Genomic DNA, 27,234 nt, shown 5'->3' on the forward strand with positions numbered 1-27,234 from the left:
AGAAGGGAAAAGGCTTGGAGGGGAACTCACTACCACCACCTCTGTCCACAGCAGAGTCTGTTAGCTACCCAGCTATACAGCCATGTTCGGCAAATTGAAGAGGATGTTTATCCCCCAACCCCCAGCAGCCCCGGTATCTGCTCCAGCCGCGGGCTCTGCTGGAGCCCCGGCCTCTGCCCCAGCCACGGTCCCTGCCCCTACCGCGGCCCCTGCCCCAGGCGCGGCCCCTGCTCCAGCCCCGGCCACAGCCCCAGCTCCTGCACCTGCTAAGGTAAGATACCACTGGTTCATCCCAATACTGTAGCAGCATTAGGCTGATCCACTGTGTTATACGCAGCATGCTAACAACATATTGTAGGCTAGTGTAGCTGAATGATTATCACTGTCCAATGATGCTTGGACAAAGTAATGCTTATGTTAATAATGGTTATCCTCCATTTTTTTTGTGCAATATTTTTTTTCCTGTCTTTTTCATTTCTGTTTTCTCGTCACATTTTGTAAGGACCAACAATGGCTAACATTGAGAAATATCAAGCAATTTCATTTTGCATTATCATGTTTTTGCTATGAGATTTGCACTCTGGATTCCAATGCTTTACTTGTGGCAAACAATTCTTCTCCATTCTCCATGTGTTTCTATTCTTCAGGCAAAAAAAATATTGAATCATGATTGTTGTTTTTTTCTTTAATTTGTCCCATATCAATTGTTCATTACTTAAAGGCACATTCAAATTCATTGCATTATGATTAGACCTTAATTTGAAACTGTCTATCACGAGTAGTGTTTTGTTGCGGAATGGTAGATCTACTCCCTCTGTTGGAAATTGTCTTCTAAATTAAAATGTCCTCTAATCACTATGACTTGAATAATAAAAATGCGAGTTTGACTTTGAGGCAATGTTACTCATCTCAGCAAGAACATAAGCCTGCAGATAAAGAAAATGGGGCCAAGAAAGAGGACAAACCAGCAGGTAAAGAGACTTGACTGTTGGCTCATTCCTGCTGCTTCTCATTGCTTAGAGCTAGCTACTGAAAGTTTTGGATCATGTTAATGCTTGATTAAATATAGTTTGAGCTTTTTACTGTCCTTGTAAGGCAAGCCGTTACTGACAAGGTACAAGCAAACAAAAACACAACTTATTTCAAAATCCTGATTGTTGTGCTGTATGTTTTAATTTAGTGTGAGGCTGAGGTGGGTGCATGTCTTGGCTGGTTAGCTATTGTATATAGCTAACCAGATATAGACAGCTAAACTGTTTGTTTATACTTTAAGTGGAGCAGCGAGGTGAGCAAGAAGTTAAAGCTATGCAGGTCAATGGTCACATTGGTTCATCTGCATTAATGCATTAGCGTCCAGTCTGTTACTGTAGCAGATGCCCAAGATTCACAAGACTGGTCACAGAGAAGACCCCCCATGTCCCCCATCTCCTTTCTGTTGTGACCATGCAGGAAACTACTTAGGAAGCTCCTCACAAAGGCTCATACACCCCAAAATGTCATGTGTTGATATTTCTGTGGCAGATGAAATAGTTGATAGTTATTTTATGAATTTCTCTTAAATAAAGACATCATTATGCCTCTTAGACCTGGTATATATTGTTTGTTTTTCTGGTTTTCCTTGTACACCTTGAATGAAACTGCCATCCCCGCCTGTCTTTGCAGAGCCTGCACATGACCCAGCCCCGGCCCCGGCCCCAGCCCCGGCCCCAGCACCTGCTGCGGCTCCAGCTGCAGCCCCAACCGCTACCCCAGCCAACCCTGGCCAGGAGGGAGCAGAGGGGTAAGTGCAGTACCTTGTGTTCATTCTCCATTAGTCTCTACTGACATTTATAGCTGGAGATTTGGTTATGGCTGGCTAGAGTAACTCTCAATAGAAGGCTCTCTTCAACTTCCTACACTAGCACTTACAGTAAATATTGATAACACCCTTAAGGAGAAGAGTGTGAGTGAAAGTAACCTACTCACCTTCTCTTGAACCACACAATGGGAGGTTGACCGAATTTGAACCCCTTCCAAAATGGCCACCTCCCAAGAGATCTTAACACCAAATCAGTATCAAATTAATAATCTAATCAAGGCTGACACAGAGAGTGGAGAAGATCTCTCAGTCCGTGTGAGACAAACACACGCATGATCTATAGGATCTATATCCCACAGCAAAGAAACATGCAGATTAAAGGAGAGAGAGAGGAGCTGAAACGAGATAAGAAGATTAGCTGATCGAAGCTCACTGGAGCAGCTTATGGTTAGCGAGGCTATGAAACAAAAAAAATGAAAACAAATCCAGTATTAACGTCATGGCGATCCCTTTAGCCAAGGTGATCCCTTTAGTCATGTTGATGCAACTGCAGTTTGATTGTTTTTCAGTAGCTGAACAAATTCAAATCAAGTACAGCATAGCCTAGCTAACTAGTTGAGATATAGCCAACGTTTGGCTACGGGGCAGTAGAAAAGTATGAATAGAGTTAAGGTAAAACAATTAAATACCATGGCCCTGCACACTAATATTGCTTGTTAAAGGGTAATCCACTCAAAAACTCTCTTTTGGTATTTTTTTCATTATACCACTGTTCAGTCCTAAAATGTTTTGCATGTCAGCAGTCAAGTTTTCAAGAAATTGGACTTTCAAGAAGCATGTGGCGGTGACACTTAGTTCTTGAAAGTCCGATAGCTTGAAAACTTGACTGCTGACACACAAACATGTTGGGACTGTATCAACAGTGGACTAAGGAAAAATAACAAAATATCAGTTTTGACTGTCATTTCACTTTAAAGCCAAACCCAAAATGTTGCATTTTATACTGATCAAAAATATAAAAACACAACAAGAGATTGCTATGTGCACAGGTAAGTTCAGGGATATTGTCTCTGTGTATTGAAACAGGTAAGATCAGGGAAAATGTCTCTGCGTATTGAAACAGGTCAGATCAGGGAAAATGTCTCTGCGTATTGAAACAGGTCAGATCAGGGAAAATGTCTCTGTGTATTGAAACAGGTAAGATCAGGGATATTGCCTCTGTGTATTGAAACAGGTAAGTTCAGGGATATTGTCTCTGTGTATTGAAACAGGTCAGATCAAGGATATTGTCTCTGCGTATTGAAACAGGTAAGATCAGGGATATTGTCTCTGCGTATTGAAACAGGTTGGAATTGTGGTGAAATGGAAGAGGAAAGACTATATAATTATTGTGACCTCGAAGAAATAGAGAATGAAACTCATTTTATCCTCTATTGCCCTTTGTACCACGATATACACTTGCTCTTATTCCAGAAAGCACACCAGATGTACCCTGGCATTATGTGGCTGAGTGATGAGGAGAAATTGAAATGTTTTTTGTCCATTGTGTATTACCGTTTGCGGAATATTTAGATAAAGCCTGGAATAAAAGAAAAAGGGCGACCTATAATTAATAGTAAAAATATTTAGCTTCTATGTGGTAAATGGTGTGTGTATATAGATTGTGTATAGGCTTGTCTACCATGTGAATCTTCTCTTTGTGTCAGACTGGGTTCAAGTGACTTCTGTTTATTTTTTTCTGTATTTATTGGTCTGTATATGGTATGTTTGTATGTATGTATGTATATTATTGTACTGCTCTAGGGGTGTAGTTATTGTTTGGACAACCTTATTTACTATTATGTATTGATGTATTGTATTTTTTTCACTCTTTATGTGATGTGTAATGCAGCGAATGCCAGAAGAAAAATGATCATTTAATTACCATAGTGAATTTTTGTAATGTGTCAATTAATCCCTTAAGGGATGGGTTGCCAATTGATGATTTGACACGAAAATAAAATATCATTCATTCATTCATTCATTCATTCATGCAACATTTCAAAAGATATTACTGAGTTACAGTTCATATAAGGAAATCAGTCAATTGAAATACATTCATTAGGCTCTAATCTATGGATTTCACATGACTGGGAATACATATATGCATTTGTTGGTCACAGATACCTTAAAAAAAGGTAGGGGCATTTGTTGGTCACAGATACCTTAAAAAAAAGGTAGGGGCAGGTCAGAAAACCTGTTAGTATCTGGTGTGACCACCATTGGCCTCATGCAGCGCGGCACATCTCCTTAACATGGAGTTGATCAAGTTGTTGATTGTGGCCTGTGGAATGTTGTCCCACTCCTCATTAATGGCTGCGCGAAGTTTCTGGATATTGGCGGGAACTGGAACACACATCAATCCAGAGCATCCCAAACATGCTCAATGGGTGACATGTCTGGTGTGTATGCAGGCCAACAACTGGGGCACTTTAATTTTAATTTTATTATTATAATTTTTTTCACCCCTTTTTTGTCCCCAATTTCGTGGTATCCAATTGGTAGTAGTTACAGTCTTGTCTCATCACTGCAACTCCCGTACGGACTCGGGAGAGGCGAAGGTCGAGAGCCATGCATCCTCCGAAACACAACCCAACCAAGCCGCACTGCTTCTTGACACAATACTCATCCAACCCAGAAGCCAGCCGCACCAATGTGTCGGAGGAAACACCTTACACCTGGCGACCGTGTCAGCGTGCATTGCGCCCGGCCCGCCACAGGAGTCGCTAGTGCGCGATGAGACAAGGTTGTCCCGGCCGGCCAAACCCTCCCTAACCCGGACGACGCTGGGCCAATTGTGCACCGCCCCATAGGCCTCCCGGTTGCGGCCGGCTGCGACAGAGCCTGGACTCGAACCCAGAATCTCTAGTTGCACAGCTAGCACTGCGATGCAGTGCCTTAGACCACTGCGCCACTCGGGAGGCCCAGAACTGGGACATTTTCAGCTTCTAGGAATTATGTACAGATCCTTGTGACATGGGGCTGTGCATTATCATGCTGAAACATGAGGTGATGGTGGCCGATGAATGGCATGACAATGGGCCTCAGGATCTCATCACGATATCTCTGTACATTCAAATTGCCATCAATATAATGCAATTAAGTTTGTTGTCCGTAGCTTATACCTGCCCATACCATAACCCAGGGGTGGGCAACCTTTTGGCTCAATGGCCACATTGAGGTTTTGAAACCAAGTACTATATGTGTGACAAAACATGTGAAGCCTTTATTCATTTGCAAATTGACATGGAACTACTAGTGTACTGTAGGTGTACATATGCTTGCAGAACAATTATACCCTTGCACCATCACTACCCTTGTTTTTGTGAACAGATTTTTCATACGTTTTTCACAAAATGTATATAATTTATAACTACAAAGACACAGTGAAACACACACACAGATCCTGCATCTCTACCCTTATAAAGTACAATCAAACTTAGTCACAATATGCAAACTTAAAAATGTATATACTGTATATTTCATGACTGGAGACATGCAACATGTAACAGCAGATGTGTAAAAAAAACTATTCTCAAATTTGAGTGAAACATATGGTAATGGCATCCGTTTCATTTGGAATGGCCTGTTTTTAATGCATATTAAGGAACAATTCTCATCTCCATTGTGAGCCGTACTTACAGTTATCCAATCACCTCAGCCCAAATCTGACTGATTACATATTACCTGTATCCAAGTGCATTGCTGGATAATTCTCACTGCGTAACCATCACCATGAAAAAGCATAATCCTTGCTTTCCCCAGTCACGAGTCTTAATGTGAACAATGGCTCTGGTCGCCTCGCTTGGCAATGGCATCAAAGTCTGGTGTCATCTTTGATGTAGAGATTCTCAGAACAGCTGACAAGTGGTAATTTGTTAAATTTGACCTGTGACGGGATTTGTTGTAATTCATGACTGAGAACGTTTGTTCACACACATATGTGGACCTGAATAAAACAAGCATCCTTTGGGCGTGTTTCATTCAGTGAGCCATAGAACTGGGCTATTGTTGCTGTTTTGTACTTCTCCAAAGCACTGTCACATTGGATGTCGATGAGCTCCAATTGTGTGTCTGGTGGTGCTTTCTCACTGTCGAAAGACAGGGGGCATGAAACAAGCTCCAGCTCAGTCTCAGTCTTGGTGAAGTCTGAGAAGCGGCGGGAAAACTCAGCATGCAGGTCGATCAAAGTGCTACTGTATGTCTCAGTGCGGCACTGCGATGTGGGCGCGTTCAGTACGGCCAGTGTCGGAAAATGAGCAAGAGACCGGCTGCTCATTTGTCTGGAGAACAACATAAGCTTTCACATTGGAAAACAGTTCATGCACAAAAACACCATTTGCCTGCAGTTTCACATTTAGATCGTTCAGATGCCCAAACATGTCCACACCAAAAGCAAAGTCGCCCAGCCAGTCTATGTTTTTCAACTCGGACAAGTCGTCAGGAACATACCTATCTCCTCTGTTGAATCTTGTTATGTTCATACAAATATTTACACATGTTAAGTTTGCTGAAAATAAATGCAGTTGACAGTGAGAGGACGTTTCTTTTTTTGCCGAGTTTTATATATATATTCTTTAGAATATTTCTTCCACTTTGACAGAGTATTTTGTGTAAATCGTTGACAAAAAATGACTTAAATCCATTTTAATCCCACTTTGTAACACAACAAAATGTGGAAAATGTCAAGGGGTGTGAATACTTCTGAAGGCTCTGTAATTTAGAATGTCTACATAAATAAAGCAATTTCATTGGTCTCATATTACTCTGTAGGCTACTGACCTATTGAAAGCTTCATCTGACATCTCACCATGCTGTACATCTGCCTGTAGTTATTGAAATCAACCTGCAGGAGGTTTGTTTGTTGTTGCGGGAGACAACTGCTGGCAAGGTTCTGACAGATATGTGTCTTGGTGGCAAGGACACACCCAGGAAACACCCACATCAAACCACACCCCCAAGCCAACTCATGGTAGGCACAGATAGAACAATGAGATCAGTTATAAACATATTTGGCTTCTGTCATGGTGTCAGCATTTCTTAAGAGGAGCAAGCCAAAAAACGAGGCCAAATCAGCAGGTGCAGTGTAATGTGGTGTTTATTCCAGCAGAGGGAACACTTCCTTCGTTTATAGTGTTGGACCAACATGTTCAGTTGAAATTGAGCAAAACTGAGATATTGTCTGAGGTCCCAGATCTGTTTGTGCTCTGGCATGAGTTGGCACAAAAAGGCTGCCACTCAAAATAAAAACTTGAGACAGAGTTGACACAGTTAACTTCCTGAAAGAGCTGTATTTTGAAATAATGATTCAATAAGGGAAATGTAATGGGGGTCTTATTCTGTAATGCAGTAATGGTGAAACTCACTGTCAAGTGATTTTATTTTCCTTTCCAGAGAAGAAGTTCCCCCTCCTCCACCACCTCCTATAGTGGTAAATAGGTACTCTGATGATCACCTCCGGGTCATAGTGAAGAGGATGAGAGAGAGAACAGAAATATACAGAGAGAAGCTCATAGACCCACATGCATCATCACCTGAATTCAGCCCTCCTGTCAGTAAGTATCCACACTCAAGGTAGTCATAAGAAATATAGTGGATTCATTGGGAGTCATAAGGGATTCATACGAGTCATAAGGGATTGAAATACACAGCGGATACACACATTTAGTTTGTTCTTTATTTAGTTGTCCCCTGATAACCTGTTAGCTTTAGCACCGTTTTGTGTATAATATCTATCTGACTCCTTAGCTATATTTGTTGACTATGGGTTATCATAGGATGTAACTTTGTAATGTTTAAATTCTTTATTCTACTCAAGCTCCCATTTATCAAAAAAAGGATTATGAAATATTAATTAAAGAGAGGCTAATAAAAGAAGAGCAAGATAGGATAAAGAAAGAAGAGGAAGACTTAAAAAGGAAAGATGCGGCAGAGAAGAAAAAGCAGGAGATGGCGGAAAAGAAAGCGGCAGAGCAAAAAGCGAAAGATGACGCAAAAGCATCGGAGCCTGTGGTCAAACCAACTTTTGGCCAGGAAGTTGCCGCCTTCCTTGACAGGAGGCTGAAACCTATTGAGGATGCGATGGACTCAGTGCTGCCATCCACCATAGATCCATTCTCAGGTACGTACTGTATGCCAACTCTGCTGCTGCTCTGGTAAACTGCTAACAACATGAAATTGTTTTGTAAATAATTGACCACGCAATACAATGCTGTATTGCATGTATGTTTCAGTGTTAATGCAGTAATAGTAAAGAGTTTGGATTCGGGCCTTGCAGCCTTGCACCGTAGCTTTTACATTGATTCCTTATCTATCTCCCTCTATCCCCCTCTCTTGCTCTCTCTCTTTCTCCCTCCCTCCTGTCTCTCTCTCGTCATACTTTCTCCCATTCCTCCTCTCTCTGTAGATCGTGCGTACATCATGTGGCTCACTCTGGTGACTCTGGCCTTCAACTACAACACCTGGTTCATGACTGCTCGTCTGTGTTTCCCCTACCACACCCCGGAGTGGATCCCTTACTGGATAGCCATGGACCTTGTGGCTGATTTCATCTATCTCATTGATTCAATCTTCTTCCAGGCCCGCAAGCAGTTCGTCAAAGGAGGGGATGTCGTTGTAAGTCCCTCAGCTCTCCCTTTTTCTCCAGAGGAAGTAGGACTACTACTGTCCTTAAACTATGAGGGCATTTTGTGAGTGTTACAGTTTGAACACTTATGAACAATTAAATATGAAAAATAAATGGCCAAGATGACACTTCCAGCTCAATTTAAGCATACCTGCATTGCATAAGTTTTGCAGCAGGGTATAAATGTATCAGTCTTTCCCATAGTCCAATGAAATCGCATAATTATATGTTAATAAGGTGTTTAGAAAGACCAGGTAGACTTCCCCACACAGGTAGACCCTTTCATTGTTCTGGTATACAAAATGAGACTTGTGTGCAGTGGACTGGCAGTAGTTGTATAAACAGGTATTCTGCATAAACATTGCTAAGGTAGATGTGATTTTGTCTTTAATGTTCTGTCTTTCAGAAAGACAGGATTATAACCAAAGCGTACTACAGAAACTCTGAGAGATTTAAGGTACTTCAAAGATGTAATTGTTTGTTATATAAACTGTCCATCATTTTTCATGGCTTAAACACAAACATCTAACATTTATATATTTGATTAAAAAACATTTTTTTCTGCATGTCTTCAAGGCAGTGGCTTCAGTTACCACCTACTGTAACTTATTTGTCTCTTTCCTCAGATGGACATGATAGCAATGGCACCCATAGACTTGCTATGCTTCCATTTCGGATACAAATCCATCTTCAGATTCAATCGAATGATAAAGGTAAAGCATTTTCTGTTATGGTCAACTTATGCAAACTCATCTTATGCTAAAACAAGCATGACTCAACTGTTAACACTGATTCTACTGTTTTGTGTTTGCTACTTTTTGATTTTATTTGACAATTTAATCATTTAAAATGCTTAAAAATGTTTCACCCCACAACAGATACATATACCAAATCCAGTCGAGGATAAACACAATAACGTAAAAAGACTGAAAGTCTTTATCGTGTTTATCCGCGACTGGATTTGGTATATGTATCTGTTGCGGGGTTGAACATTTTTAAGCATTTTAAATCGTTAAATTGTCAAATAAAATCAAAAAGTAGCAAACATAAAACAGTATGCCACTTTTGGGGTGTTAATTTTGAGGTCTTCTTTAGGTGGACACATTCTTTGAGTTCAGTGATCGTCTGGAGAGCCTCATGTCCAAGGCCTACATTTGGAGGTATGTCACTAACTTTACAACTTAAGTATGCCTATGTTTGGCCTAGAATCAATCCTTTATACTGTACCAACTCCAAATATGATGAAATCTGACATGACTGTCAGCGGTGAGCTGATGACCCTTCAATCAATCAATCAAACAACCAATCAATCAATCAAATACAGTACATTTCTATATTCCTTTTTACAGCAACATTTACAGTACCAGTCAAAAGTTTGGACACAACTACTCATTCAAGGGTTTTTCTTTGTTTTTACTATTTTCTACATTGTAGAATAATAGTGAAGACATAAAAACTATGAAATGACACATGGAATTGTGTAGTAACCAAAAAAGTGTTAAAACAAATCAAAATATATTTTATATTTGAGATTTTTCAAAGTAGACACCCTTTGCCTTGATGACAGCTCTGCACACTCTTGGCATTCTCTCAACCAGCTTCATGAGGTAGTCACCTGGAGTGCATTTCAATTAACATGTGTGGCTCTTCAAGTGCAGTCGCAAAAACCATCAAGTGCTATGATGAAACTGACTCTCATGAGGACCGCCACAGGAATGGAAGACCCACAGTTACCTCTACTACAGAGGATAAGTTCATTAGAGTTAACTGCACCTCAGATTGCAGCCCAAATAAATGCTTCACAGAGTTTAAGTAACAGACACGTCTCAACATCCACTGTTCAGAGAAGACTGCATGAATCAGGCCTTCATGGTTGAATTGCCAAGAAACACAAGCAATGGACATTAGACTGGTGGAAATCTGTCCTTTGGTCTGATGAGTCAAAATGTTTGGTTCCAACTGCCGTGTCTTTTGTGACGGAGAGTTGGTGAATGGATGATCACCGCATGTGTGGTTCTCACCGTGAAGCATGGAGGAGGAGGTGTGATGGTGTTGGGGTGCTTTGCTGGTGACACTGTCAGTGATTTATTTAGAATTCAAGGCACACTTAACCAGCATGGCTTCCACAGCATTCTGCAGCGATACACCATCGCATCTGGTTTGCACTTAGTGGGACTATCATTTGTTTTTCAACAGGACAATGACCCAACACACCTCCAGGCTGTGTAAGGGCTATTTTTCCAAGAAGGAGAGTGATGGAGTGCTGCATCAGATGACCTGGCCTCCACAATCGCCCAACCTCAACCCAATTGAGATGGTTTGGGATGAGTTGGGCCGCAGAGTGAAGGAAAAGCAGTCAACAACTGCTCAGCATATGTGGGTCACAAGTTTGGGGTCACTTAGAAATGTCCTTGTTTTTGAAAGAAAAGCTATTATTTTGTCCATTCAATTAACATCAAATTGATCAGAAATACAGTGTTGACATTGTTAATGTTGTAATCAGCACAACAGTTTTCAGCTGTGTTAACATAATTGCAAAAGGGTTTATTAATGATCAATTAGCCTTTTAAAATGATCAACTTGGATTAGCTAACACAACGTGCCGTTGGAACAGAGGAGTGATGGTTGCTGATAATGGGCCTCTGTACGCCTATATAGATATTTCATAAAAAATCTGCCGTTTCCAGCTACAGTACAGTACAATAGTCATTTACAACATGAACAATGTCTACACTGTATTTCTGATCAATTTGATGTTATTTTAATGGACAGAAAATGTTATTTTCTTTCAAAAACAAGGACATTTCTAAGTGACCCCAAACTGTTGAATGGTGGTGTATATTTTCATTTGTTTAACACTATTTTGGTTACTACATGATACCATATGTGTTTATAGTTTTGACATCTTCACTGTTATTCTACAATGTAAAAATAGTAAAAATAAAGAAAAACCCTTGAATGAGTAGGTGTGTCCAAACGTTTGACTAGTACTGTATCTTGAAGTGCTATACCCTTGCTTGCTGTGTTACAAGAGTGGTCCGCACCATTGGCTACCTGCTCTTCATGCTCCACCTCAATGCCTGTGCCTACTACGTGGCCTCGGCCTACCAGGGCATCGGCAAGACCACATGGGTCTACACTGGCAAAGGCAGCGCGTATGTACATTACACCAACTCAATTGTATATCTCCCGCTGTCAGTGCACACCTATGCAGAGCTCAAGTTATTGTTCAATGTTAGTTACTGCATGACCGTATCTACTGTATAACATTATTCATTTGCAACTTGTTCATTTGTCATATACTTTTGCACTGTATATCCATGTCAATATTGTAAGGAAGTACTGTTCTAAAGCTATACACATTAGTAGAATGAGACCATGCATGTTACTTGTAGTTGATTATCTATATACATAATTTGGACATACTTTGGACTATGTATACTTTTTTTCTCTATTTGGACTGCCTTATGTATTTTTATTTTTTTTAGTTACCTGAGCAGTTTCTTCTATGCGGAGAAATCCCTGCTGATGATCGCAGAGTTGCCATTTCCCGACACCTTATTCGGCCAGTTGTTTCAGATGGCCAACTATTTTTTCGGCGCCTTCTTTTTGTCCATCTTTCTTGGCCAGGTAGTCTTCTTAGTGTGCTTGATTTTTGTCACATTTTTGTCTTTTATTTTGTTTTGGTGTTTGACAATTTCCAGTTTTTCTCTTCAAATATGACCCCCCCCCCCCCCCCCCCCCCAAAGGATTTTCCCCCCAACAATTTGAACACTTTTCCCATCTCCTGTCATAACCTTAGATCCAGTGCCAGGGTGGTCAACAACACACAACCAAATGACCTAGCTACTGCGGAGCAGATAGACTAGCACCCCTCCTAACGCCAACCCCTCTCCACACACAGATACCTGTCTAATACCCCACTCCTCTCTACAGGTACTTGCGTTGTTACTATTACGCAGTCCGCAGTCTGATCAACATCGGTGGTCTTCCCGAGCCCCACACAGTCTTTGAGATTACCTTTCAGTTGTCAAACTTTTTCGTGGGTGTCTTCGTGTTCTCCAGTTTGATTGGACAGGTAACAGGAAGAGACATAGTCAGATAGATCTCCCATTGGCTTTCCCATCAAGGATCTAAAGCTCCTATTGAATTAATCAAAGCCCCCCATTCCCCCCTGATTCATCTGGAAACCTTAATCTTAGCAGTGTTTCTTACACCACAACCTAGTCTCTGTCTTTGTCATAGCCATAGCATAGATGTCGTAGTGAATAACTGGGTGGGTGGTTCTCTTTCAATTATTAGTTTCAATATCTCACATGTGGAATTTACCTGAATCTCAATAGCAGGTTTTTCAGTTCTCATCTTCTGTGTTGGGTGACTTTACCGAAAGGAATGTTTTTGCTTCGGGTAAGAATTTGCTTTTCCACTTTTTCTTCCCTTTGTCTCCTTTGGCACACGGCAAGCTACTGAGACTTGGCTAGCTTAGCTGCAAGGCTTAGCTAACCTGGCTAGCTCGCCGCAAGTCTAGCTAGCTTTTTGTAGGTCGAGAGACATGCTTTTGTTCGTCGCAAGTCCAACAAAGCGCTAGCTTCCTTTGGCTAACATTGTGCTAACTAGCTAAGTTACTAGCACATGAGGCGAATGGTAGCTACGTTCACATTATTAAAGGATTAGCTTTCTCCGGCTAGTACTGTGCTAACTAGCTAGGCTATTAGCCCACGTGGTGAACGCTAGTTTAGTTTCACTTTATTCTCAGATTAGCTGTTTTTTGGCACCATGGAGCCTGCCAGCCCCGGCCCCTGCCCCAGCAATGGCACATCTATGTCCATGCAGTTTAACCATATTAGGCAAGGACACGCACCCCCTATGTGTTGTTTGCCTGGGTCCTGAACCCATGGGGGTGACAGTGCAGAGAGGGACTGGAACGACGGGAGGAAACTCCCCTCTTGAATTGTTCCAGCTCCTCTCATCCATCCCAGCTTGTGTATAAGCATTGAACGTTTTTCCTTACTGCTTGCCTACCAATCCGATTTGATGCTGGAGATGCACAATCTCTTAGCTATTGGCAAATCTAACCCAGACTTTTGTGATGAGATCTGTGTCGTCACAGACCTCTACCTCAGATCCTCCAGAGGCACCATTCAAGGCTGTGGCTGTGCCATGAGCCTTGCAGTGGTGGGGTGGAGAGCCTTGTGGCTCAACTTGTCCAGCCTGTTGGACAAAGAGAAGCAGATTTCCTTGACCCTCCTGTCAAGCCATCCCACATACCTGGGAACTGTGGCCTCCATGAGCCAAGGCTTCGCGGCAGGGAGCCGACAATTAGGTGAATCCCCCAGCAACGCAGCAGAGACCGAACCCACAATTCGGGTCCCCGAACAGGGGTTGACAGTGGGGAAATCGGTCCTTCGCTGCATCAAGGACCCGCCCAGCTGATTTGTTTCCCTATAGGGGGGAAGGGGTAAACCCCCTGCAGCAGAGAGGGGCAGCCAGCAGTTCACCTCTGTGCTCCTGGAACCCATTCCCTTGCATTCGCTCTCAAGGAAGACGAGGGGAATCCACTCTACCCCTGAGTGCCCTCTGTGACATGACTCCCCCCCTCGACTCTCATTCAAGCAGCTGGGGCAAGACAACAAATTGGCAGTCGCGCACAACCACTGTCCCTATATTCCATTGTGTCAACACTGCCCATGTCAATAAAAAAAAGTATCTGCTGTATCCAGGCGTCATACCAAGGACACAGAGCAAAAATGAAATGAAAAGGCGACTCCAGCACTACTGGTGAGTGAGAGTCTACTGACCTGTGGGCTACTCGCCACAAGAGCAGGGAACTGGCGTGCATGCGCAGTCCAGCCCTGGGTCTGGTCCATGGTGACAAAGGGGTACAGACTGCAGTTTGCTATGAGACCACCCGTTTTCAACTGCATTTTGGAATCAGTGGTGATTGGCGACTCGGCATGCATACTAGAGCAGGAAATCTCCTCTCTATTAAGCAAAGCAGCTATCAGGGCAATACCAGCAGCATAGAGCCACCTCGGCTTCTACTCCCAGTACTTCCTGCTTCCCAAAAAAGCTGGAGGGGTAAACCACATTCTGGACCTACAGGGCCTCAACAGCTATCTGAAAATGTTCATGTTCCCATATGTTTACATTCAACATTCTGTCGGTTCACATCAGTCGACCTGTAGGACAGTTATTTTCACATAAGCATCCTGCCAGCACACAGGAGGTTTCTAAGGTTTGCTTTTCAAGGCACAGCCTACAAATACCTCGCTAGCTCTAGCTCCATAAACATTCCGCAAATGTATAGAGGCAGCTCAGTCAGAGTGAGGGAAGAAGGCTCATCCCTCATCTTGGTAGCCCCTCGATGGCCAGGCAAGCTTTGGGTAGCGGAGATCATTCTCCTGCTGTACGACGAGCCCTGGCAACTCTCGTTATGCAGGGATCTTTTGACCGAAACGAACTGAGAGATTTTCCACCCTCACCCAGACACCATGGCCCACTGCGCCTGGCCCGTGAGAGGTTACATTTGGATGCGACAGGCCTACAACTTGGAGTCATTGAGACTATCCAGAGTGCCAAGGCCCCTTCTACATGACAAGTAGTGCCTTTTTGAGAAGTGGTGTGACCAAAAACAGATCATTTCTTACCAATTCTCTGTATCCAAGGTTTTATGCTTTTTTGCAGTACCTTATTGACAGAGGGAAGGCATTCCCCACTGTTAAGGTCTATCTAGCTGCTATCTCGGCCTGTCATATAGGCTTTGACAATAACAGTGGGAAACACCCCTTGTTTTTGTTTCATGAAGGGGCAGTCCACTTACCTCCAGTATCAAAGCCTTTGCTCCGTCTTTTGGATATTTCACGGCAGCCTTTTGAGCCGCTGGAAAGCGTTGAGATGAGGTATCTCTCCTTAGGACCGCTTTACTGGTCGCCTTTATGTCCACAAAGTGAGTGAGTGATGCATGCTGCATGCACTATCAGCTCACCATTCGTGTCTACAGTTTGCCCCGGGCTTTCCCAAGGTGTCTTTGTTGCCCAACCTCATCTTTATGCCTAAGGTCAGTGACCTTGGCTTTCCACCTTCACTTCTACGGAAGAAGAGCATATCCATAATTTGTGTCCAGTACGTGCATTACGTGTATACTTGGATAGAACAAGAGCTTTGCACAAAAGCGACCAACTCTTTGTGTCCTGGGCACCTCCTTGTCAACGGTTATCACATTGGATTGTGGAAGCTATTATATTGGCCTATAATAGCAAGGGCTTACAGCCTTCAGAGAGTCTGAGGGCTCACTCCACCAGAGGTATGTTTACCTCTTGGGAACTGTTCAAGGGCATCTCCTTACAGGAGATTTGCGATGTGGCTTGTTGGGTATCCTCTCATGCTTTTATGAGGTTCTACCGGCTAGACATCACTGTACCTTCTTTGACACATATTGTCCTCAGTGTCGTGGCCTTTGAGGGTTCATACGTTGAGACTACCTGGCTTCAGAGAGCATGCTTGCGATATGGGACTTGGCCAAAATCCCACATGTGAGATATGTGGGATTTTTGAAAGACAATTCAAGGTTACTTTTGTAACCCTGGTTCTCTAATATTATGAGTGAGATATCTCACCGCATTCCCCTACTCGCAAGAGTGTGAGGAAGTTCAGAATGCTTGAAAATGACTAGAGGGCGGGCGAGTTGCTCCTTATCGTGAGGGGAGGGGCTCACCTCATTTGCCACTCGACCTGTCTGTTTCCAACAAACGTGTGCAATTGGTTCTTTGAGCTTCTGAGATTCAGGTCAATGCCATATGTGAGATATCTCACTCATAATATCAGAGAACTGGGGTTACGAAAGTAACTGAGTTTCCTGGACACAGATTAAGCCTAGTCCTTGACTAAAAAGCAATCTCTCTGGAGAATCACTGTTGAATGTGTCGTTTAGTCCAGGACTAGACTCAATCTGTTGAAGTGAACAAAAGAAAATGTTTGATGATAGCATTATTTCCCTGGCCCATAGCCACCTCAGTCTCCGGACTCTGATCTATCCAGACAGATATAGATATAAACTCAGCAAAAAAAGAAATGTCCTCTCACTGTCAACTGCTTTAATTTTCAGCAAACTTAACATGTGTAAATATTTGTATGAACATAACAAGATTCAACAACTGAGACATAAACTGAACAAGTTCCACAGACATGTGACTAACAGAAATGGAATAATGTGTCCTTGAACAAAGGGGGAGTCAAAATCAAAAGTAACAGTCAGTATCTGGTGTGGCCACTAGCTGCATTAAGTACTGCAGTGCATCTCCTCCTCATGGACTGCACCAGATTTGCCAGTTCTTGCTGTGAGATGTTACCCCACTCTTCCACCAAGGCACCTGCAAGTTCCCGGACATTGCTGGGGGGAATGGCCCTAGCCCTCACTCTCCGATCCAACAGGTCCCAGACGTGCTCAATGGGATTGAGATCCGGGCTCTTCGCTGGCCATGGCAGAACACTGACATTCTTGTCTTGCAGGAAATCACACACAGAACGAGCAGTATGGCTGGTGGCATTGTCATGCTGGAGGGTCATGTCAGGATAAGCCTGCAGGAAGGGTACCACATGAGGGAGGAGGATGTCTTCCCTGTAACGCACAGCGTTGAGATTGCCTGCAATGACAACAAGCTCAGTCCAATGATGCTGTGACACACCACCCCAGACCATGACGGACCCTCCACCTCCAAATCGATCCCGCTCCAGAGTACAGGCCTTGGTGTAACGCTCATTCCTTTGACGATGAAAGCGAATTCGAACATCACCCCTGGTGAGACAAAATCGCGACTCGTCAGTGAAGAGCACTTTTTGCCAGTCCTATCTGGTCCAGCGATGGTGGGTTTGTGCCCAAAGGTAACGTTGTTGCCGGTGATGTCTGGTGAGGACCTGCCTTACAACAGGCCTACAAGCCCTCAGTCCAGCCTCTCTCAGCCTATTCCGGACAGTCTGAGCACTGATGGAGGGATTGTGCTTTCCTGGTGTAACTCGGGCAGTTGTTGTTGCCATCCTGTACCTGTCCTGCAGGTTTGATGTTCGGATGTACCGATCCTGTGCAGGTGTTGTTACACGTGGTCTGCCACTGCGAGGACGATCAGCTGTCCGTCCTGTCTCCTTGTAGTGCTGTCGAAGGCATCGCACAGTACGGACATTGCAATTTATTGCCCTGGCCACTGCAGTCCTCATGCCTCCTTGCAGCATGCTTAAGGCACGTTCACGCAGATGAGCAGGGACCCTGGGCATCTTTCCTTTGGTGTTTTTCAGAGTCAGTAGGAAGGCCTCTTTAGTGTCCTAAGTTCTCATAACTGTGACCTTAATTTCCCACCGTCTGAAAGCTGTTAGTGTCTTAACAACCGTTCTACAGGTGCATCTTCATTAATTGTTTATGGTTCATTGAACAAGCATGGGAAACAGTGTTGAACACTTTACAATGAAGATCTGTGAAGTTATTTGGATTTTTACAAATTATCTTTGAAAAATAGGGTCCTGAAAAAGGGACGTTTCTTTTTTTGCTGAGTTTAGTAGATTATAAACCTGTATAAATGCAGGTAAGTAGTCAGGTGTGGTATTGAATCAAAGATGATTTTATTCTACTGACCAGCCTCACTGACCTATATTTAGCTTGGAATTCCTGTGACATGTTTATTTGATTTCTTGGAAATGTCACTTATTACATTTGTTACAAATTGGTAATTTTGCTGACAACCAACTTGTAACAAACAGACCTATGAAGTTATAAGTTGAACTTGAGCTTGACCTCAGTTGACTTATGTGTCTAATATGATCCATTCCAGATGAGAGATGTCATTGGGGCAGCCACCGCAGGCCAGACCTACTTCCGTTCCTCCATGGACAACACTGTGTATTATATGGTGTCAAATCACATCCCCAAACTGTGTCAGAACAGAATACGCACCTGGTACAACTACACCTGGGACGCCCAGGGCATGCTAGGTAAGGAAACTCTCAGGCTGCGTCTCAAGTGGCACTGTATTCCCTATTTGAGACGCAACCTCAATATTTTCCTTCAAGCATTGAAGGTAGACTCTACAAAATGATGTTGCCAGGAGCAGCACCAGAAATAGTGAGATGAGCAAGATGCAACACTTCGCTCTCCCACAGTCACACACAGTATCTGTGCATGTGCACGGGTTTGCTTCACACTGTGTACAGCGTGGTAGCCACGGGACTATAACAGTGGAGAAGTTGAGCCTCGCACTTCAACACTCTTAGTTATTCCAGAAATTAACCCACTATGCTGTTTACTTTCTGCATCTACATCATATCGCTGAGTCTACCTTTAACAAAGGCTCAGGTCTAAGTGAATAAGAGTTCTATTCGATAAGACATCAGTAATTACCTGTGTATTTATGGTTCTTCTTGCCTGCCTTTAGATGAGTCTGAGCTGCTGGAGCAGATGCCTCTGGTCATGAGGACAGCCATTGCTGTTGACATCAACCTGGCTACCTTCCAGAAAATTGATCTATTTAAGGTACCCATGAAAGCATGCACGCAAGCACACTAGTGGTGCGTGGGTCCGCTATTTGTTCACCCGCAACTGCACGCAATTCCTAATAATCCATTCGCAACCGCCCGACTATATGTGATAAAGTGAAAATCTGAGGCCCTAACCCGACCCTAACCTGCTGATATAGAACATGTGCTATAGGCTACAGTCAGAGACTGCGGAATGATTTTTTGACAGCGAGTGCAGGATTGTTTTGGTCCTGATTTAGATATGTTTATGCTTATAATTTCCAATATTTTTTGTAGGGTATTTGTTAGTCTACTTGTCTATAGTTAGATACATGTAGCTTTTCTTTTGACCTTATATGTTGCCCTAGAAGACTAAATAAACCCTTGCTCACCAGAATAATATCAATAATCGATACAATGAATGATTCAATCTAGTTGACATCGATAAAGTTTTCTCTGTCATCTCTGCTTCTTTCGTGGAGCAAAGACGTTTAGGGACCTGCGATAAAATGCAACACATTTTTTTTACTGGAAATATTTTCTGAGCAAATTTTCCAAATGACATGCATTTGACCAGTTGTAAGGAAATAGAAAGCTGTGAAAACGACCCAACATGTTTCTGGTAATATTTCAGGTCGGATTGGATGCATATTTATGTGGTTGAAATACTATCAGCTTTTATGATGCTGAGAAAGATAGCACCTCTACAGACAGTATCTAACTACGAATTCACATTCTCTCAAGATGGTGAAAGAAATAAACCACTCCAGTCCTGTTCCCGAGTCAAAATTTACCCTACATTTGGTGTATCATTTTAATGCAAGACATGCTTAATTCTGCAGTAGTTAATATTAAGGCTGTGTGAGAGGTTATAGGCCTATAGTCAGTGTCCAGATTTCAGTTTCCATTTACCCCATCTGAACAGTAGGCTACAGTTCCCTTGATGTGCCATAGGCCTATTTGAAGCGACCAGCTCTCACAGTCTCACTTCAGAATTAGACGTTCAACCATGTTCCTCTCAAATGTCACATTTAAAAGTTGTTCCAAACGTCAAATTTCCAAGTGTTTAAGGTTAAGTTTAGACATTAACTCTGAATGTTTAAGGTTAGGGTTAAGTTCAGGCAATAACTCCAAATTCTTAAGGTTAGGCATTAACTTTGAATGGTTAAGGTAAGGGTTAAGGTTTGGGATTGGTTTAAAACTCAAATGTAAAAATCAACTTTCTATTGCTGGATTCGAACGTGCAACCTTTGGAATCCGAGGCAAATGCCTACGCCCATCTGCCATCCCCAATGCCCTAGCAAAACCGAAACCTACTTGAACGTAACAGCTCTCACTGTTGCCCCTAATGGCCGGTATCCACGTCATCTCCTGACGTACTCCGAAATGGATGGACGTCGAATACTGCCTTGTATCACTGGTGACCTGGCTGATTTGAAGTCCCCATCTTGTTATTGTCGATTTTGTATAGCACCTCACAATCATCACACATAACATAGCAAGCACTTCTATCATCCTCTTTTACCACTTCACCAAATCTTTCCAAAACATTACTTTTCTGGCCCTCCTTTCTCTTTGTTTTCAACTCTCCATTTTGCAGGTTTTCACTTATTGAATTAAACTATGACATTTTCGTTTTTGCCTCTGTGGATTGATGTGTATTTTTTCTGCCCATTCCCTAAAGCATTTGGCGTGTAGTCTATTTGGCGCATGTACAGTACAGTTAGGCCTTAAAGCGAACGCCTCATGTCCACCAGATGCATCATACACTTTGCATTCAGTTGGAAGTTATTCATTGTCAATGGAGCAGTCTGCAACGCTATGTTGGGGGTGCCGCGGTGTGTTCTGTGTACCGCATGTGTTCAATATTTTCAGCTCATTCGTTGCTTTACCATGCGGTGGTACAAACAGAAGTGCATACACAGACTCCAACCAGCTAGCTTTTAGCAAGATGAAAAGCAAAGCACATAGGTCAAGTACTGAAAATGCGGGCCAGCAAAACAAACAAAATGCATCTGGTGGACATCAAGCATTAGGCTTACACACTAATGTCAGATAGCCTGTATTAACTAAAGGAAAACCTAAATGTAGCCTATAGACATCAATTGCACAAGAATGATACAGTATTGTTTTCTCTTTATTCAAACCGCCCGCCCGCAACCCACCCACCCTTCATCCATACAATATTTCATGACCTTAAACCCGCCAGGATATGAGTCAACCCACGCATCACTAACGCACACACACACACACACACACACACACATACACTCTTACAAAAAAGCACAGACAAACAGACAAAACTCCACCCAAAAACTATATTTCGGTATTTGTTTCATTAGGCCATTGTTGACATAGTCCCAGAATATTTTGCATGTCAGCGATCAAATTTTCAAGATATATAACTTCCAAAATACAGAAATACAGCCAGTCTGATGCATTTTGCATCATATCTTGAATTTTCCTTTAATCAACCTCAGAGAAATGTGTACAAATAATACCTTGTGATGCTTTAGTCTATGATGTTGAATTGTATTTCCTCAGGGTTGTGATAACCAGATGTTGGTAGACATGTTGCTGAGGCTTAAGTCTATTATATATCTACCTGGGGACTTTGTGGTGCAGAAGGTGAGTTTGTGTGTGTGTGTTTTATTGACTACCTCCTCTATCTGCTGCTACCGAAACACTTCCTTAAACATGTCAAACATGATCCTGTCATCGCTGGAGGTAAAATTAAGAGAGAGAGAGAGAGAGAGAGAGAGAGAGAGAGAGAGAGAGAGAGAGAGAGAGAGAGAGAGAGAGAGAGAGAGACGCAGTCATGGAATTAGCTGTTTCATGTAGTCTATAAAGGAACTGTTAAATAAGGTCAGCTCACACTATTTCGTCATAGGGTAATAGGGTAATATTGGTAAAGACATGCAGTATACTCAGCTTTTTAAAATCAGCTATATGTGTGTATATTTGGTTCCCCATAGGGAGAAAATGTTAAAGAGATGTACAGTGCCTTCAGAAAGTATTTATACCCCTTGATTTATTCCACTATTATTGCACACAGAGTGAATCCATGAAACTTACTATGTGACAATTGTCATAACTCTCCTGTGACGATCTGAAGGATCAGGTTACGGGGGGTCCACTCTACAACATGCTCTCTCTCTCATAGAGGGGGAGAGCGGAAAGTCGACTGTTTTATGGTCGGTCATAAAATACGCTGCCCCTATGCTCTGTAGTGTTCAAGGTTGGAATGTAAACTATGGAACACAGAGAGACCCTTGGACATCAAAACATTGAATAATTAAACAATGTTTCTATTTTTGAGAATGTGGGAATGGTCCGTGGACACTTAAGGGACAGTCATGTCGAGTGTGTTTCATTTGGTGATCTAATGAAGGACAGGAAACACACATAACTGTATCTCTTAAAGTGTACAGTCCCCACATTGGAATGGCTACAATTCTATAGGCCACGTAGACCATACAGCTGTAGATTTGGCTACACGGCTGGAAATGGACAAACTCTGAGACTATCAGTCACTACAGAATTCCTAGACGTATAATTACTAGTCTGAAGTGAGAAATTACAGTTGAAGTCGGAAGTTTACATACACTTAGGTTGGAGTCATTAAAACTCGTTTTTCAACCACTCCACCCACAAACTTCTTGTTAACAAACTACAGTTTTGGCAAGTCGATTAGGACATCTACTTTGTGCATGACACAAGTAATTTTTCCAACAATTGTTTACAGACAGATTATTTCACTTATAATTCACTGTATCACAATTCCAGTGGGTCAGAAGTTTACATACACTAAGTTGACTGTGCCTTGAAACAGCTTGGACAATTTCAGAAAATGATGTCATGGCTTTAGAAGCTTCTGATAGTCTAATTGACATCATTTGAGTCAATTAGAGGTGTACCTGTGGATGTATTTCAAGGCCTACCTTCAAACTCAATGCCTCTTTGCTTGACATCATGGGAAAATCAAAAGAAATCAGCCAAGAAAAACATTTGTAGACCTACCTTCAAGCAATTTCCAAATGCCTGAAGGTACCACGTTCATCTGTACAAACAATAGTACGCAAGTATAAACACCATGGGACCACGCAGCCGTCATACCGCTCATGAAGGAGACGCATTCTGTCTCCTAGAGATGAACGTACTTTGGTGCGAAATGTGCAAATCAGTCCCAGAACAACAGCAAAGGACCTTGTGAAGATGCTGGAGGAAACAGGTACAAAAGTATCTATATCCACAGTAAAACGAGTCCTGAAAGGCCACTCAGCAAGGAAGAAGCCACTGCTCCAAAACCGCCATAAAAAAGCCAGACTACGGTTTGCAACTGCACATAAGGACAAAGATCTTACTTTTTGGAGAAATGTCCTCTGGTCTGATGAAACAAAAATAGAACTGTTTGGCCGTAATGCGCATCGTTATGTTTGGAGGAGAAAGGGGGACGCTTGCAAGCCGAAGAACACCATCCCAACCGTGAAGCACGGGGGTGGCAGTATCATGTTGTGTGGGTGCTTTGCTGCAGGAGGGACTTCACAAAATAGATGGAATCATGAGAGAGGAAAATGATGTGGATATATTGAAGCAACATCTCAAGACATCAGTCAGGAAGTTAAAGCTTGCTCTTAAATGGGTCTTCCAAATGAACAATGACCCCAAGCATACTTCCAAAGTTGTGGCAAAATGGCTTAAGGACAACAAAGTCAAGGTATTGGAGTGGCCATCACAAAGCCCTGACCTCAATCCTATAGAAACAGAACTGTGTGGACAGAACTGAAAAGCGTGTGCGAGCAAGGAGGCCTACAAACCTGATTCAGTTTCACCAGCTCTGTCAGGAGGAATGGGCCAAAATTCACCCAACTTATTGTGGGACACTTGTGGAAGGCTACCTGAAATGTTTGACCCAAGTTGAACAATTTAAAGGCAATGCTACCAAATACTAATTGAGTGTATGTAAACTTCTGATCCACTGGGAATGTGATGAAACAAATAAAAGCTTGAATAAATAATTCTCTCTACTATTATTCTGACATTTAACATTCTTAAAATAAAGTGGTGATCCTTACTGACCTAAGACATGGATTTTTTACTAGGATTAAATGTCAGGAATTGTGAAAAACTGAGTTTAAATGTATTTAGCTAAGGTGTATGTAAACTTCTGACTTCAACTGTACATAAGTCTAGTGCGAGAATACTGACAACCGTGGAAGCATCTATTCTATGCAACGACCACCTGTAGGCCTGACGTATCCATTACAACAGACACTATCCAGAGCTGCGGAGAAAGCTACAACCACAAAGAACATTGTGACATCTGGGGAAGTAAACCAGAGACTCTCTGATGACCTGACTGTCCAGCAGACGGACCGGCGATTCCAACAGAGAAGACAGCGACGGCATACGGGCGTAAATATATACATTGCAATTATTCTCTAAAAAGCAGCCGTTCATGTGCAAAGGATTATCATTTCAATGAATATAATTATAGACTGTGTATAGTGAATATATTTTGTCTTGCCCGCTCTTTCTCAGTCCAAACCCCTTTCCTTTGTCTACCAAGCCGTCATATCGGCTTCGTCCGCTAGGGACTTTTTCTTTGTATCATGTAGTAACCCAAATATCTACTGTTTGTTTGTTGTGTAATTCTGTGTGATTATTTAGTTAGTTATTAAATAAATAATTAAGCCAATTTGTATATCGCTGATTCGTGATTTAGGCTAAGGTTCGTGCAGATATACAAGGGTTTGCGACGTTCAGTAATGAGTACTGATGAGGTAATAATAATTCATTAATAGAAGACTGTAATTGATCAGATTTTAAAATATCTTAAGAGTTATATTTTGGGAATTATAACTCTATAAATCACAATTTTCCGTGGTGCCCCGACTTCCTAGTTAGTTGATGTTTACATGATTATTTCAATCACGTAATAATTAAACCTAGAGAACTGATTTGATATAAATAAGTCTTCACATTTAATGATAGCCCAGACACGGCACAATTTTACTCCTGAACTTATTTAGGCTTGTCATAACGAAGTGGTTGAATGCTTATTGACTCAAAACCATTCTGCTTTTCATTTTTTATTCATTTGTTAAAATTTCACTTTGACATTATGAGGGTATTACCAGTGACACAAAATCTAAATGTAATCTATTTTAAGTTCAGGCTGTAACACAACAAAATGTGGAAAAAGTCAAGGGGTGTGAATACTTTCTGAAGGCACTGTACATCAAGGGGTGTGAATACTTTCTGAAGGCACTGTACATCTATAGCATACGTTTTTTGTCTGACTATCTTGTCCTGTAGGGAGATATTGGTAAAGAGATGTACATAATCAAGTCTGGAGCAGTGCAGGTGGTTGGTGGACCAGATAACTCCATCGTGTTCGTTACACTGAAGGCTGGCTGTGTGTTTGGGGAAATCAGGTACAGAACAGAGCTCTCCTGTGAGACAATGGGCTGCATCTGAAATGGCACCCTATTTCCTACAGTGCACTATTTTTGACCAGGGCCCATATAATAAGGCTCTGTTAAAAAGTAATCCTCTATGCACTCTCATCAAAGTAGTGCACTATGTAGAAAATACGCAGACATGGTGTAGCCTACACTGAGATGCCTTGTTGTGAGATTATATTATACAATTGGAGTGTTTTTCTTCAACAGTCTGTTGCAATCGTCTAAAGATGGCGGGAACAGGAGAACAGCTAATGTCAAAGCTCACGGCTTTGCTAACCTGTCCGTCCTGGAAAAGAAGGATCTCTTTGAAATTCTGGTCCACTACCCAATGGCTCAGAAAGTTCTGGCCAGGAAAGGAAAGTAAGAGAGGAGATTGGCTGTATTATTGGCACTGTATTGGATTAGTTCCTAGTTTTAATCTAAGATAATTAGTTAGTAGTAGTAGTAGTCTCTTGTAGGGAAAACATTTAAAATGCTAAAGAATACTGCTTCCCTGCTATCCTTTATCAATACAAATAGTTATTTGGATAATCCATCTATACAGTAATAGCTCATCAGACTCTATTTATAGTTTATTGAGCTATAGATGGACTATTGAAATAAAATGTTACCATGTCATGTAATAGAGATATACTTGACTCCTTTTTGACTCATTATTTTCCAAGGAAACTGATGAAGGCTAAGGGTCCAGCTGCTGCTAAGGCTGTTGAAGATAAAAAGAAAGGACTGGCGCTGTTCGTACCCAAACCCCCCACTCCTAAAATGCTGCATGTCTTTGGGGGAGGCAAAGGCTTTTTCGACAAACTCAAGGTTAGAAACATCCCTTACTCTCACTTTGACCTGTTGTTAACAACAGGTATGTACAGTATAATGATGTTCAGTTACAGTTGATAATTGTACAAGACAACTATATAAATACTGTTCGTGGCTCAAGCTGGTTTGTAATCTACTGTATTGTGTTTTTCTTTCTCTTGTAGCATGCCACTCACAATCAACAAGATTGAGAATATCAAACTGCATCATTTCTCATATTTATTACTTTTGTGGTGAGTTTACAGTGCATTATTGTTCAATCTCCTCTTTACACTCACAGCTGAATGAACATTATGTGAGTGTGTGTACAGAACACTATTATGAGGGATTCTCGCATACTATCCTTTAGAATTGTTTAACCTTTCAAAAACTTAATTAAGATGTGCAGTATTGAGAGAAAAGACAAAGTGGAAAAACAAATATGTCTAGAAGTATTTTGATCGTTTTTCTTTTCATGTCAATTATAAATGATATTTCAGGTTTAGAAACAGTTATTTGTTTTGACCAATCACAATTTCTATTTGCCAATACACAGCTCATGTAGTTTGTGGTGACAGTTATGGATGCAGTGCCAATCAAAGGGTTTATTTTTCTGTGTAACGGGTGAGTAACAGTTTAGCTACGAAACAAGCTACTTAAGTGACATTTAATATGATCTGTCTGCTTTGTAAGATATACATTTACCTAAATAAATCAATTCTCATTTACTAACGACTGCATCAGTTCCATAGTATCATATGCTTCTTCGTGATCTATTGTGTGTTGTGTTGAATAGTAGTTGAATGTGAAAGAAAGCCAACCATGGAGATCTCAGTTGTAGGTTCCATCCAATAATCCCCTTATCCAGGGTGGGACATTGTGAAGTCTTAGCTAGGAAAGGGGCGGGACATTGTGATGTTTAATTAAGTAAGTGGTCTCCTTTCTGTATCTGTCCCCAGCTTTAACACACAGTAGCCGGCGAAGCTAAGAATAACCCAAATACTATATTCACT

The 27,234-nt window shown here is 41.9% G+C and overlaps 1 protein-coding gene across 1 annotated transcript; it reads left to right on the forward strand.

Moving 5' to 3' along the window:
* Window positions 1-82: 82 nt before the first annotated feature.
* Window positions 83-26,433, forward strand: cngb3.2 (cyclic nucleotide gated channel subunit beta 3, tandem duplicate 2). Its single transcript, XM_082966039.1, has 18 exons — window positions 83-271; window positions 914-971; window positions 1,663-1,780; window positions 7,232-7,392; window positions 7,656-7,958; window positions 8,244-8,452; window positions 8,869-8,919; window positions 9,089-9,175; window positions 9,558-9,622; window positions 11,495-11,617; window positions 12,399-12,540; window positions 18,281-18,440; window positions 18,881-18,978; window positions 21,507-21,590; window positions 25,281-25,399; window positions 25,637-25,789; window positions 26,095-26,239; window positions 26,407-26,433. Exons 1-18 carry the CDS (start codon window positions 83-85, stop codon window positions 26,431-26,433), a joined length of 2,292 nt encoding a protein of 763 aa, XP_082822165.1.
* Window positions 26,434-27,234: the final 801 nt, after the last annotated feature.

This window comes from Salmo salar, chromosome 19 (genome assembly GCF_965601325.2).
Source record: "Salmo salar chromosome 19, fSalSal1, whole genome shotgun sequence".
Classification (NCBI taxonomy): Eukaryota; Metazoa; Chordata; class Actinopteri; order Salmoniformes; family Salmonidae; genus Salmo; species Salmo salar.